At 44.9% G+C, this 15063-nt stretch overlaps 1 protein-coding gene across 6 annotated transcripts in view; it reads left to right on the top strand.

Moving 5' to 3' along the window:
- SDCCAG8 (SHH signaling and ciliogenesis regulator SDCCAG8) overlaps positions 1-15063 on the top strand; it is a 204073-nt gene that overhangs the window by 31778 nt on the left and 157232 nt on the right. For 5 of the 6 annotated variants that reach the window (XR_014774790.1, XR_014774791.1, XR_014774793.1 and 2 more), the window contains exons 9-10: positions 1351-1489; positions 11449-11601. Coding sequence is in view for 2 of the 6 variants with exons in the window: in XM_084758220.1 (XP_084614346.1) it covers positions 1351-1489; positions 11449-11601 (292 nt within the window). In the remaining 4 variants the exon portion in view is untranslated. The remainder of the gene's footprint in view (positions 1-1350; positions 1490-11448; positions 11602-15063) is intronic. The other variant, XR_014774792.1, reaches the window with a different exon arrangement.

Below are 15063 nucleotides of genomic sequence, written 5' to 3'. Positions count from 1 at the left end.
TAGTTTAGAAGGGTATTCAGACTCAGTCTTTGTGATCTTCCAAAAGCTCTTTAATGCTTGATTTTCTTTTTTTATTCCGGTTGGTTCTTTTCTGACAGTTTAGACTCTGGCAGTGCAAAGCAAACTGTAAGCTTCTCTTTCAGTAGATTTGGTGTTGCACTGGAAAGTTGATCATGGTGACAATGTAGACTACGGCATGAGTACAGTCCTGGGTGCTTTTCACTTTGCTTTGTATGTGTAGAAAATGTCCTACCTCGTCTTTCTCTTTGGTCTCATGGGTGTGTAAATTAAAAAATTTTATTTTGCATATATGTGTGTCAGCTTGTCTGCATACACGCAGATGGCTGTGGCAGCTATGAAAGTGGCACTGGGTCCTGAGGACCAGAACTTACAGCTGGTTGGGAGCCACTTAATCTGGGTGCTGAACCCAGGTCCTCAGGAAGAGCAAATTCTCCTACATGAGCTGTCTCTCCAGCCCCCTCTACTGGGGATTTTTATACAGTGATAAGTTTGAGAACATTCTGAGACTTCGATACAGAATTTATTTAACCTATGAAATTGGATCCTTGCTATTTTACATGTCACAAAACTAGGATTCTGCTTTCTGCTCCCAATAAGCAGCTCAGCTTAGTGGACCATCTGAGACTCGTTTAGGAGTGGGCAAAGCCTGCCCAGGAGCAAAACCAGTGGCCACGGTTTTGTTAAAGTTGAGTGTCCTATGTGTAAGCAGAGGGCTTGAGGGGTTCCATAATATTACCCACGGAAATAAAAAGAACCAGAGAACAAACTGTGATTTTTGTTTATAACTAGCTAAGAGAATTTAATTGGGAGAGAAGAAAGAAAACGAGGCCCCTGAGAAAGATGCAGAAGGAAGTGTTGAAGCGAGCGAGAGGAGACACCATGGCACAGCCTTTGAGCCCCGTCCCTGGGGGGGGGGGAGACCATGCCTTTTCTTCAAATTGCAAATCTTTCTCCCCCAGTTCCTTGTTGTAAAATCTTCCCTTGATGTATTGCACCATCTTCTGAACGTGCTTATTTTTCCCAGCTCCCCACTTCCTTTTTCTAAGTAATATGTTCTTTACTCCGTGGTCCTACATGTGCCAGCCCGTTCCACAGAGGGTATTGTCGCATGCAGATGTGGTCCCGCCATGAGTGCTCAGTCTTTCCGGCACTCGGCCTGCCACTCACCAAGGGAGGACAGAGGGTCATTCTCTGGGTTGTGCTTAATGCATGCTGAGCAGGCCCCCCATAGCAGCTCTTCAGTGCACACGGATGCTTTCCTTTCTTCTGACTTCGGAGTACCTGATCACATGGTCACTTCTCATGCGGGCTGCTCTTTTGTGCTGACAGAGAAAGGGATGACTTAATGTCTGCGCTAGTTTCTGTGCGGAGCAGCTTGGCAGAAGTGCAGCAGAGAGAGACAAGTGCCTACAAACAGGTGAAGCATGCGGTGCAGATGACCGAGGAAGCCAACTTTGAAAAGACCAAGGCAAGTCTAATGGGTGGGAATGGATACAATACACAGCTCTGTTTTCTTCATGTATATTTCTTATATTATTTTTCATAATGAAAGTAATTCCAAACACACACAAACAGATGCCAGTCCACTAATGTTGACTCGTCTAAATTAAACAACCTTGCCATTTGGAGAATTCTTATTCTTCTGCAAGTATGTCTGTTCTGTTAGTATGCAGAGAGTGGAGAACTATATGAGAGAGTGCTTTGGGAACTGGTGTGCAGTCCTCTTGTTTACAGTCTTCTGTGCTATGAAAGTCTCAGCACTGACTCACTTGTCTATGTTCCTGTGTGACTAGAGGCAAATGTTCTCCGTCCTCTGTACTTAGGAACTTTAGGAAATCTAAATACGCCAATGTTAATCACACCTGTGTGTCCAGTAGAATCTTCTGATGCAAATTTGGATCCATTGTGAGCTAAATCAGACATACCTGACAATAATAATAAAATAATCATTCCCACCAAGTGATCAGTGCTCTACACAGAGTAATTGGAGATTACCATTGATGAATTGCTGTGTTCGAGGACCACACTTTAATCAATTAAGGGTGTATTTTGCTTTGATGTGTTGTTAGCCATACTTCAAGCGTTTAATAGGCACAGGTAGCCATCAGTGGCCATGGTGGGTAGAGCAGGCACAGAGCTGTCATCGTCACTGGAGGTCTCATTAGGCAGCATGTGTCTAACCCGTGTGCACATTGAACAGCCCTAATCTGAGGCATATCCTAAACTGGAAGCATTTGAGTGTGAATATGATGCTCAAGAAGTTTTGACATTCTGGATTATTTTAGATTTGTGGTTTGGGAATTATACTCAAATACTGTAAAAGATAAAGAATTCAAATTTTGAAAGACTTCTGGCCAGATATTTTGAATAAGGAGCTCCATGAGTGTTTTATTAAAATATTAGAGCTGATCAATTCTGTATCCAGGTCCTTCCCAGCCATGGCCCTCGCTCATTACTAATTTTGTTTCCAACAGGTCACTTGTGACCCAGCTCCTCCCCTGTCCTCTTTTCCTCTAAGCTCTCCTGCCTCCTGATAGCATGGGTCTTCAGCTCTCCAGCTGAGGACACTCCTGCCATTTACTTTGTGCCTGGTGCCTCTGATAGAGGAGTTACCATTTATTCGACTGAGCATCTCCACGCCTTTGTCTTGGCGCCTGCTTTGGGGCACCATGTCTCTTGGAAGTTTCTCTAACCATATTCAGTGGAACAGAGCCTAGAAGATGTTTCTGGACACTGAGGACTTTCACCATCTGGCCCTTTCCTCACTGCACTTATCTCCAGGCACTGCTCAAGGTCTCAAGATCCATTTAATATGTGCAACCCCAGACACACCAGGCCCTGTAACTCCGGCTCCTTTTCTCTCTGTAACTCTCACAAGCTAAGATCACAAATTTCGAAACCAGTCACTAACAAACCTTTCCTCCTTTCCCTCCACGCACAGCTCAGCCTGCTCCGTGCCTCCGCTGCCTGCACTTCAGCCTAGTCTCTCTGTCTCTCATTTGCCTTGTTTTCAGGTTAGGCCTTTTCCCTTCCCCCTCAAATATGAAAACGGGGCTTGTTATATCCACTGGATATATAGCTATCCAGTCTGTGTCTCACTGAAAGGCACCTTCGTCCACTACACTAGACTAGAAAATAGGACACAGTTAATAACAACAACAACAACAATAACAATAATAATAATTGTGCCTGATCTGGTTTGATCTGAAATGTCCCTGTAATGTTCTTGCATTTCAATGCTTGGTCCCTACTGGTGGCATTGTTTGAGGAAACTGTGGAACTCTGGGGACAAGAGGCATGGCTGGTGGGGTTTTATAGGCAGGCTCTGCATGTTTGGTTTAGCCCTCGTTCTGGCCCAAAGCATCTCTCAGGATATAAGGAGCCTCTGCCACAGGTTTCCACTGCCAGGAGCTCTGCGCTGCTTCCTGCCTGGATGGACTGAAACTGTGGCCCAGAGCCAGTCCCCCTCCCTTACACGCCACCCTCAGAGGCACTCCCACGGCTGTGGGAAGCATCTAGCTCAGTCAGTACCTTTGACTCTGCGTCCTCCCTCTCTCTGGTTACTTCTTTCTTTATCATCTCCTTCTCAGATGCCCTTTTTTCCTGCTGAGAGGCAAGCTCCTTGTCCAGTCTTTCTGTCTGCCTCTGCAGCTCACTCTTCAGCTGCTCACACTGGATCAAAGCCTGCCAGACAGGAGAGCGAGAAGGGAGGTCAGGAGTGGGCAAACAGGCCAGGGGGAGGTGAGCAATTACACCTTCTTTTATTGACAACAGTTAAGACCTGCTCTGCAGCCCACGTGGCTGGCTGTTCACCACCACCACTCACTGTCATAGCAGCACCCATGTCACACTCACTCCCAGGCTCCTTTCACAATTGAGGCTCTAAGACTAGTCAGCTGGAGAGTTATGGTGGCCTCAGTGGTGGCAACAGAATACTCAGAATTTGAAATGAGATCAGAAAAGCTAAGTCCCTTGGTATTTTTAGTTATGTGGTGATAATGCCTCATGAAACATAGGAGAAAACTATTGAGTTCTCTCTTCCTTATCATTACAAGTTTTTTTAATTACCTAAATGATAAGTGTGAAAATTTAGAACTAGAACATGTTGAGTATTGTATTGTATTACACAGACATTTATTAACACTACCAATAAAGTTTCCTTAATGTAACTTAAAAATTAGTTCACTCCCATTGAACATAAAACTACTTCCCGTTATCAGAATGGGCACTTGACAACACCATTAGAAGTTCATAATTGAAAAAACCCCATAATTTTCCTTGAGCCAAAAGTGTCCACTATGTATTTTTCAGAAATGAGAACTCTCTTGCTATCACTATCTAAAGCATCAAATGATAAAATAGGACTTTAAAGTTACAGTTTTAAATTTTCAGTGAAATTAAGAAGCATTGGCATTTTAGTCTTGTTCCAGCTGTTTGTGCCTGCAGCATCTGCCTCACCCAACCTTGATTTTATTTCCCCATCATTTTGGTGGCAGACTTTTCAAGAGTTGTCTACCTAGGTAACTTTCCTATTATTTCTGGTCACAGTGCAGTCAGACTTTCAGCACATTCTAGATTGGATTCATTTTACTGACTTGTTCACTTCCTCATTACCAACCCATTGACCTCGCTTCAGTCTTCATCCCATTCACACCCGTCTTTTAGCTTTGGAAGTGCTGGCTGTCCAGTCTCATGGCAGTCTTTTCCTTTTCTGGCATTGTATTCCCATGGATCTATTTTCTGTGGCTCTGTGAACACCTCTTGGGTTTGTTTTGTTTTACTAGATGTTCTTCAGAGTGACTTCTTAGTCCTGCCCTCTGCTTTGCCTTATCTCTTGGGAGTCATCCTCCTTCACTCATAACCACTGAACACATGAGGCTTACCCTGGCATGAGGCTTACCCCGGCGCGAGGCTTACCCCGGCGCGAGGCTTACCCCGGCGCGAGGCTTACCCCGGCGCGAGGCTTACCCCCGCGCGAGGTTTACCCCTGCATGAGGCTTACCCCCTCACGAGGCTTACCCCTGCACAAGGCTTACCATTGCATGAGGCCTACTCCACCATGAGGCTTACCCCACCATGAGGCCTACTCCACCATGAGGCTTACCCCTACATGAGGCTTAACTCTAAAGGAGGCTTACCCCTGCATGAGGCTTACCCCTACATGAAGCTTACCCCTGCGCGAGGCTTACTCCTGCACAAGGTTTATATCCATATGAGGCTTACCGCAGCTCGAGGCTTTTTCCTGTCAGTGCTCTTCACTTGAGCCATATTTCTTGCTGCTCCTAGACCTTACGTGAATAATCCTCTGCCAACATTTCAACACAGCCACACTTTCCACCTGCCACATCTTTGCTGTCTGTTTGCACACTGACTTCATCTCATCTCTCCAGCAGCTCTAGCTTACAGCATTTAAAATATTCCAGCTTTCCCCACACCTTCCGTGACTCCAGTCATTCTCCTGCTGTTTCTCTGCCACTGTTTCCCTTTCAACTGTGCACACGTTTCACCTCCCACACCTCGCTGTGCCTCGGGTTCTTATGTACTCTCCGCCCTGTGTGCAGACAGTTACAGTAGTCTCCTGGCTACTCTCTCCCAGGTCCTTCCTGTTCCAGTGTGTCCTTTACATTACATTGTCTTTGGCTTTCTGGATTGTAAGTACCCTCCTCAGGGGACTCCCTTATTAAAGTATAGGAAGAGATCTCTCTTCAGCATGGCCCTCCAGATCTTTCAGTCTGGTTTTTCTCCAACTTTCCTAGAGTTATCTTTTGCCACACCCTTTCATACAATTCAAGAAGGTGAATGTAACCGAGCATCTTCATAAGTTCTCTGAGCCAGTCCCAACTGCTTTGTACTTATATATGACATACTTGTTTCTCAGAGGAGGCTCAGCTCAGGTGGCAGTCTTTGTAGGAACTTCCCTGCTTCTTCTTTGAATCAACCTCTGTCTCCTCTGACGTCCAGTGTAGTTACACAAAGTCATGCTGACTTTCTGGAGCTGTTCCCACTAAAAGACTATTCTGTTGAACGCTGTGTTGTGCACATGCCATTTTTTTCTCCTTTATTAATTTATTCTTGTTACATCTCAATGGTTATCCCATCCCTTGTATCCTCCCATTCTGCCCTCCCTCCCATTTTCCCCTTATTCCCCTCCCCTATGACTGTTCCTGAGGGGGATTTCCTCCCCCTATATATGTTCATAGGGTATCAAGTCTCTTCTTGGTAACCTGCTGTCCTTCCTCTGAGTGCCACCAGGTCTCCCCCTCCAGGGGACATGGTCAAAGGTGAGGCACCAGAGTATGTGAGAAAGTAATATCCCACTCGCCACTCTACTGTGGAGAGTGTTCTGTCCATTGGCTAGATCTGGGTAGGGGTTTAAGGTTTACCGCCATTTTTCATATTCATTGCACAACTAATGCTTGTTGAAGTGAAATTAGTCAGAAGTTTTAAAAATAAATGTGATAATAGATAATTAAGAACTTTTACATTTTAATGGTTAAGAATGAACAAGGCCATAGATCAGTGGCTAGCGCATCGATATCAGAGATGCGTCCTCCGGCACCTGAAGGGAGCGGATGTAGAGACCCACAGCCAAACACTAGGTGGAGAGGGCGCCCAAATTGGAGCTCTCCATCAGGTCCCTACCCTCAGAGCTCAGGGAACTCCATGGTGAGGGGGAGGAGGAATTGCAGAATTCAGAGGGGTTGAGGACACCAGGAGAGCATGGCCCACATAATCAACTAAGCAGGGCTCAGAGGGGCTCGCAGAGACTGAAGTGGCTGTCACGGCACCAGATCCTCTGCAAATGTTATAATGTTATGGCTTTCTTTTTTTTTGGGGGGGGGGACTCCTAGCAGTAGGAGTGAGGGCATCTCTTGGGACCCTTTTTCTCCTACTTGGTCACCTGGCACAGCGTCGATATGAGGGTTTGTGCTTAATCTTATTGTATCTTGTTATGCTGTATTCGGTTGATATTCCTGGGAGGCATGCTATTTTCTGAAGGGAAAAGGAGGAGAAGTGGATCATGGGGAGAGGGAAGGTGGGGGATGGGACTGGGAGGAGTGGAGGGTGGGAAACTGGTTGAGGGTTGAGATGTATTAGAGAAGAATTTTTTTTTTTTTTAAAGAATAAGCATATGGTGAATCTGGCTTTTTCATTGAATTGATAGGAATGAAGACAAAGACTGGTTTAAATGATGTGTTGGAAGTCTATGAGTTTTTACCTAAAGTTATAGTAAGACATATGAATTTTGCTTTGGGGGAGTAAGTATTAACTTAAACTTTTAAATCTGAGGTAGGAGGTATTTTTTTCTTAGTTGCTTGGTGTTTGTTGCCATCTAGTGGGCATTATTTGTATTGCATGCAAGGTAGAAGCCTTTGCTTTAAAGCCCTATTTACATTTGTAGTGACTGACAATACCTGATGTGTTTATTAGAAAACAAATATCTGATAGAAGAAGACCACAATCTCCACCAGAGCTCTACTGTTCCACGTTCTAGATCTGTGATTTGGGCAAATTATGTCATGTCTGAAAGCTCTGTTTTTCTCACCTGAGTGATGAGAACTACTTAACATTTCTTGATGGGGTTAATAAAATGGCTTTATCCTAGATGCTTGGAAAGCCTTTTTCCCCAAAGCTGAGGACTGAACCAAGGGCCTTGCACTTGCTAGGCGAGCACTCTACCACTGAGCTAAATCCCCAACCCCAGAAAGCTTTTAATGCATAGCAAATATTCTGTTGAGGATTTTACTTGGACGTGTAAGTTATTACAACTGGAAATAAGTTTTAGAGAGAAAAAAGAATGACCTGGAACTAAATAAGGGTAAAATTCCCAGAAACAGCCAGGCGTGGCAGCCAAGCACTAAGGCCCGAGTTTGCATCTGCTGGGGAGGTGGAGGCAGGAGGGTCTCTGGGACATGGTAGCCAACCAGTCTACTTGGTGAGCTCTAGGTTCAGTAGGAGACCCTGTCTCAGAGATTAAGGTAGAGAAGTGGTAGAGAACTCTAGCTTACACACACACACACACACACACACACACACACACACGCACACACACACACACACACATGCACACACGCATGCGCGCGCACACACACACACATGATAACTAATTTCTTACTATTTCTTTCATTGTAACCAAGTATAAATTAAAAAAAAATAAGTAAATAAACTGAAATTTATTTAAAATGTGTGATGACCTTGGTTACGTACCTAGTGACATTATAACCAATTTGCAACCTAAGGTTTGCTCATTGCTCCTCTCATCCCTGCTCATCCTCCTGTTAGTGGGCTGTCAGAGGACAGAAGGCTTCTGGCACACTTGCCCACATGACGTTGTGCTTCCCATTGAGCCTCCTACTGCTAGGCCTCATATGCAGCCAGCGAGGACCATTTCCTCCCAGTCCTGTGAAGGACTGCATACTTTCTCTCTTGCTGTTTGGGTTGGGCTGATTTCTTAGACGTTCGTACTATTCTCATACTTAATGATGTTAACACCTACATTTCTATTTAGCTGGGACTTTCTTTGGATATATTGGTTTTATGTACTCATACAAGCAGTTTTCATTGTATCAGCAAAAGTTACAGGGTTCAACTTTTTTACTAGACAAATCAAAAGTCATTATCACTAGCACAATTGCACTAGAATTCAGTATTTCCTAGTATTTCAGGCTCCCCGGAATTCAGTTATGAAAAAAATATACTCTTTCATTTCTTTTACAATCTAATTTAAAATTTACTTTCTGAGTTGTTCACCTAGGATTTAGCTTAGGGCCACCTCCCTTGGAGAACTGTTTTTAGTCAAACTTGTATTTGATTTTGGCTAACCAAAACCATTTGAAATTGACTCTCATAATTTAGGATAACAGAAACTTTCCACAATAAAGAACTGAAAGTGAGGGAGAGTCCACATGTCCTAGGTAGTTCTGTCTGTATATAGCCTTCAGCAGAGAGCAGCACGGCTATACCTAAAGCCCAGTGGTGTCCAGCAAGGCCATTTCTGTCTCCGTCGTCAACATTGATTATGGTTTCAAATTTTTTAAAAAATCCTCTTACACATTGCATCCTGACCACAGTTTCCCCTCTTTCCTCTCCTCCCAGTCACCCCCACGCACCCCTTATCCACTTCTCCTTTTCCCTTCAGAAAAGAGCAAGCCTCCCAGGGACACCAACCAAACACGGGATAACAAGTTACAATAAAACGAGGCACCTCCCCTTTGTATTAAGGCTGGATGAAGCAACCCAGCAGTAGGAAAAGGGTCCCAAAAGCAGGCCACAGAGTCAGAGACAGGCCCTGCTCCCACTGTTAGGAGTCCCACAAGAAGACCAAGCGATACATCGATAACATATATGCAGAGGGCCTAGGTCAGACCCACACAGGCTCCCTGGTTGGTGGTTTAGTCCGTTTGAGCCCCTCTGAGCTCGGGTTAGTTGATTCTGTAGGTTTTCTTGTGGAGTTCTTGTTCTCTCTGGCTCCTACAATTCTTCATCCCCATCTTCCTCAGGGTTCTCTGACCTCTGCCTAATGTTTGGTTGTGGGTCTCTGCATCTGTTTCCATCAGTTTCTGGGTGGAACTTCTCTGATGAAGATTATGGTCTATGAGTATAGCAATATTATTACGTCATGTTTGGTTCTTTCCTAGGTGTCTGTGCTATCCACCTTCTGGTTCCTGACCCTCCGGGCAGTGTCAAGGATGTCACTCTTGTGGCATGGACCTCAAGCTGGAACAGTCATTGGCTGGCCATTCCCCCAGTTTCTGAGCCACCTTTACCCCAGCACCTCTTGTAGGCAGGACAAATTGTAGGTGGAAGGTTTGTGGCTGCGTTGGTGTTCTAGGCCCTCCACCGGAAATCTTGCCTGGTTAAAAGAAATGGCCAGTTCAGGCTCCATGCCCCCCACTGCTAGGAGCCGTAGGTTTCCATTGTACTGGCTTTCTACCTTGCCACCCACACCACATGCTCCCCCAATTCCACTTGTCTCCCATGATGCTCTCTCCCTCCACCTTTTCCATCCCCACCCTCCCTTACAATATCTATTCTGTTTCTGTTTCCCAGGGTGATTCATGTGTGTCCCCCTCTTGAGCCCCCTTGTTACTTAGCTTTCTCTGGGTCTGTGGATTGTAGCATGATCATCCTTTACTTTACAACTAATATCTACTAATAAGTGAATGCATACTATGTTTGTCTTTCTAGGTCTGGGGCATCTCATTCAGGGTGCTTTTTTTTTTTCCCCTCCTAGTTCCATCCATTTGCCTGCAAATTTTATGATGTTATTTTTTAACAGCTGAGTAGTAAATACTCCACTGAGTAAGCGAACCCCATTTTTTTTAGCCATTCTTTAGTTGATGGACATCTAGGTTATTTCCAGTTTCTGGCTATTACAAAAAGCTGCTATGAACATAGTTGAGTGAATATTGTCCTTTGTGGTATGATGCAGTGTCCTTTGGGTATATAACCAACGTATTGCTGGGTCTTGAGGTAGATTGATTCTGAATTTTCTCTGAAAGTGCCAGATTGATTTCCAAAGTGGTTGTACAAGTGTGCACTCCCACCAGCAATAGAGGAGCGTACCCCTTGTTCCTCGCCAGCATGAACTTGTCACCTCTGTTTTTTATCTTAACCACTCTGGACTGTCCACATCATAATCCTACCACTCACGAGCTTTGTGAGACCTAGGTTGGGCAGTGCTATAGGCGTAAACAACTGCCAGAGGCCTGAGCTCCCACAGGAGCTTAATTTGATTAAGGTTTCTTATGGTAGCTTTATGAATGTGGCCAAAGGAAGCGAGAGAGGTTTTATTTCTGGAAAACATAGTGGCTAATTTTGATAAAAGAAAAATTGTGACTTTTTTAAAATTATGAACTTTTACTGTTACTGCAAGATACCCATTCTCATAACAGGAGGCAGCAAGTTTTGTGTTTAAGGAGAATGAATTAAATCTTAGTTATATTAAGGGAACCTTATTAATAGAGTCTTAATAGATATATATGTGTAATAAAACACAGTATTCAATGTTTGTTTTAATTTTTTCTATTAGTCATTTAAAGAATTAAAATATTTCAATAATAAGTATGTGAGATGTTAACATATTTTTCACATGCATTCTATGATGTGCTAACACCACATAACTAAAAATACCAAGGGACTTAGCTTTTCTGATCTCATTTCAAATTCTGAGTATTCTGAGGCCACCATTGAGGCCACCATAACTCTCCAGCTGATTATAGTCTTGGAGCCTCAACTGGGAAATGGAACCTGGGAGCGAGTGTGACATGGGTGCTGCTATGACAGTGAGTGGTGGTGGTGAACAGCCAGCCACGTGGGCTGCAGAGCAGGTCTTAACTGTTGTCAATAAAAGAAGGTGTAATTGCTCACCTCCCCCTGGCGTGCTTGCCCACTCCTGACCTCCCTTCTCGCTCTCCTGTCTGGCAGGCTTTGATCCAGTGTGAGCAGCTGAAGAGTGAGCTGCAGAGGCAGACAGAAAGATTGGACAAGGAGCTTGCCTCTCAGCAGGAAAAAAGGGCATCTGAGAAGGAGATGATAAAGAAAGAAGTAACCAGAGAGAGGGAGGACGCAGAGTCAAAGGTACTGACTGAGCTAGATGCTTCCCACAGCCGTGGGAGTGCCTCTGAGGGTGGCGTGTAAGGGAGGGGGACTGGCTCTGGGCCACAGTTTCGGTCCATCCTGGCAGGAAGCAGCGCAGAGCTCCTGGCAGTGGGGATATGCACACCTGAGTCCTTGTGCCCGCTCATCTCCTGGCCTCTCTGCCGTCCTTCTCTGCATCCCTTTCTGCCTTTCTTTAAATGTCAGCAGATGAACTGGAGGTGCTGGGGATGTAGTTACAGAGCCAATACTGCTCTCTCATGCAGACTTTGGGGAAAGGTGGCTGTTAAGCAAATACATTCATTAATGCATACAGTCTCCCCAGCTTAGACAGCCTTGAGACACTTTTTCAGGAGGATTCTGAAGTGAAGATTAGGATAGTGGAGGGATAGCCCTGTGAGCAATTAAGTTCAGGGGAATAAATTTTCACTGTACCCCTAACTCACTCCATCAAAAGAGCAGGGGGAGCAAGGGCTCAAGTGTATTGGCGTTGCCCATGTGCCTCCAAGGTTGGGAACCAGCTCAGATCCTCTCCTTCCTCCCTCTTGCAATGGAAGTTTGAGTTTCTTTCTAAACGCAGTTGCGTTATGTAAATATGTTTTTGTTCTAATCCCAGGTGTGGGATTTTAGCTTGAGTTTAGGCTTGTTCACACCTGTGAATTGTTTCCTGAGGGGCGTGGCTTTCACAGCTGGTAAGGCCTTCCTCCTGCAGCGCAGAGAAGGGCGTGGTCTAGGGCCTGAGGATATAAATAAGAGCACAGAGAGAGCATGGTGTGGAGTGTGGCATGTAGCAGTTTGAAGAGACCAGAGACCAGAGACCAGAGACCAGAGACCAGAGACCAGAGACCAGAGACCAGAGACCAGAGACCAGAGACCAAAGGTGTTGCGGGTTGGGCAGACAGAAGGAAAGAAACGCTTCCGGGTTTAGTGGCTTGGAGGAGACTGTTGGCTGTGTCTGCTGTTGACGGAGACTGGGTGCAGCCCAAAGAACCCAATTGATGGTAAACAGTCGGTAGAAGTAAAGGGGCCCCCTCTCCCCACTAACCTTCTTTGTCCTATGTAGGGTTGGGAGGTTGGAAGGGAGGTTAAGGCCTAAACACCCCAAATAAAGTAGAGTTTAAAGGAAAGAGGCTTCGCCTTCTCTTGCCAGTCCAGACACAAGATCTGTCCATACATGGAGTTTATTTTCTTACCTCTTGGTCACCCCACTTTAGCTCTGTGCCCATGAAATTAGCATTGTCTAGTCACTGAGTAACCCTCTGTGCTGATTTCCCTTGAAAAATTTTTTTTTTTAGTTTCTCTTTCCTTACCAAGGTACTTTTGGAGGGGATTTCTTTGAATACATATGCTTGATTTGGGAGAGTGATGCTGTGTGCCTCTGAAACAATGAGGCAGACACATTCAGGAAGCTTTATAGAAAGCTCTAAAGTTTAACAGCCATGGATTTAGATAACTCGGGAACTGCTCTGCCTTTAATTCATAGACGTGGTATTGATTCCACTTAGGTCCCCAGGCCCCTTTACTTTTTCTCTCTGCCCCAGTGGAAACACTGTTCATCACATGGTTACAAATGGATCTTGTCACCTCTGGCTCCTCTCCCACCCTCTTCTCTACCCACGTCACTTATATTCCTCTCTCCAGCCTGCTGTCACCTCTTCCTCACCCTTGGATAGCACTTCCAGCCCCTGTGGTGTCATCGCAACCAACCTCAACTCACTTTTTTTTTAAGTCACAGGTGGAATGATCTTTTAGGGTGAGCATCTCAGTGTGCCAGTTCCTTGCTTTAAAATTCTGGTTCCCTTGAGTAAAACGTGAAGGCTCTCCATCGTTTTCTCTCTCTGGCTCTTCAGCCTCATCTCCCTGTGTTTTCTTCCTTCCCTACTACACTGACCTCCTTGCCCTTCTCCGGTTGTTCAGACCAACCAATCTGCCCTAGTTTTTGTTTGTTTGCTTGTTTGTTTTTATTCAAAGTTTTACATGGGTGTCACCTCCTGCCCAGAGGAATCTCTGTTTTATTTGATCCTTCAGAGTTTTTGAAGGGGTCTCCTTCAGAGCCTCCCAAGCAGAACTAGGCACCTCTTTGGAGGTTCTCATAGCTCAGTTGATGGCAAATGCTAGTTGAACCATTGGCTTCTCTAACTCTCTGTGAGTCCCTTGCATATATGACCTAACATCCCCACTGTTTGGTACATGCCTCTCACTTAGAACAAGCTCAAATATATATTTTTGAATGAAGTATGAATATGCACAAGTAAGGGAATGAAGGCCTTATGGCAGTGGGAAGGCAGGACTGAGGCAGAGGGTCAGAACTGATCCCTGTCTGCAACTGATCATGACAAGCCTTGTGGGAAAGGTGGAATTTAGCTGAGTGCCAAAGAATAGGTAGGGTCTATAATCTAACTTCTGAGGAAGGAAGTGGCCTCTGTTCACCCTGAGGAAGGCATGGAGGGTAGTGTACTTTTGAATTGGCTATTGTGTATGTGAGAAAATAGAATCAATTGCAAAGAAAACAGCTATTGTTCACACCTAGGGTATTTTTATTTGGAAGAGGGTTGTTACATGGAAACCGTTTGACTCAGTAGCTACACCATATAAAACCATTCAGATGAGAATTTCAAAAAGGAAGGAAAAACAGAGCGATGAAGTGTGCTTGGCGGCGTGCCAGGGCCATTTGTACAGCTGTCTCCCTGGTGGTTACTTCCTGAGTAATGGTAGTGTCTGAAGTGCAGCATTTTCCACAAGTGGAGTAAGCTTTGGCAGACATTTGATCTCAGGACTAGTCCTGCGTACTGAGAAAGGAGAAAGCTGGAAACATGGATTGAGAGAAACAGGATGTGGGAGTTAGTCGAGTTTGACCTCTCTGGGACCCTGTTTACTCTTCAGGAGTAACAAATGCTTTAAGCACTTGACAGGAAAATGCCATGATGTCTGTCTCATGATAGGCATGGAATAAAATTGAGCCTTTACCTATTATCACTTTTATTTTTAGGACATGTACAGTGGACTTCCTAGGCAGCTTTCTTGTACCTGTGTGTCAGTACAGACAGGCTTGAGCATAATCTGTAGCTGTACCTTTTCTCTTGAATGAACTTGACCAAGTAGCTTAGTTTTCTTAATCTCATTTCAGGGGAACTGAAAATTAATCCAATACAAGTAATCCAATTTCTACTAATTCAAATCTGATACAATTCTTTCTCTAAAGAGGCTTGAATGCACGTGTGTTTGTGTGACCATAGGAAGTACCTAGTTGCTCGTGTCTCTGACGTTTCTGCATAGCACAGCTTGAGGAGTTGTAGTGGAGATGATGCTTCAAACACAAGGGCCATGGTCACACTCCCGAGTGTGCACACGTGCTACGGGCTAGCAAGCACGCAGCTCTGTCTGTCCTTCCCTTGCCTTTCCTTCCTCTCTCCACCTCCTCTCCTTGCCTGCAAAAGACCACAC

Source organism: Acomys minous, assembly GCF_964271855.1.
Source record: "Acomys minous genome assembly, chromosome: 1".
Lineage (NCBI taxonomy): Eukaryota > Metazoa > Chordata > Mammalia > Rodentia > Muridae > Acomys > Acomys minous.
The sequence above is the reverse complement of the archived record's forward strand: the minus strand, read 5'-3'. Positions and strand labels throughout refer to the sequence as shown.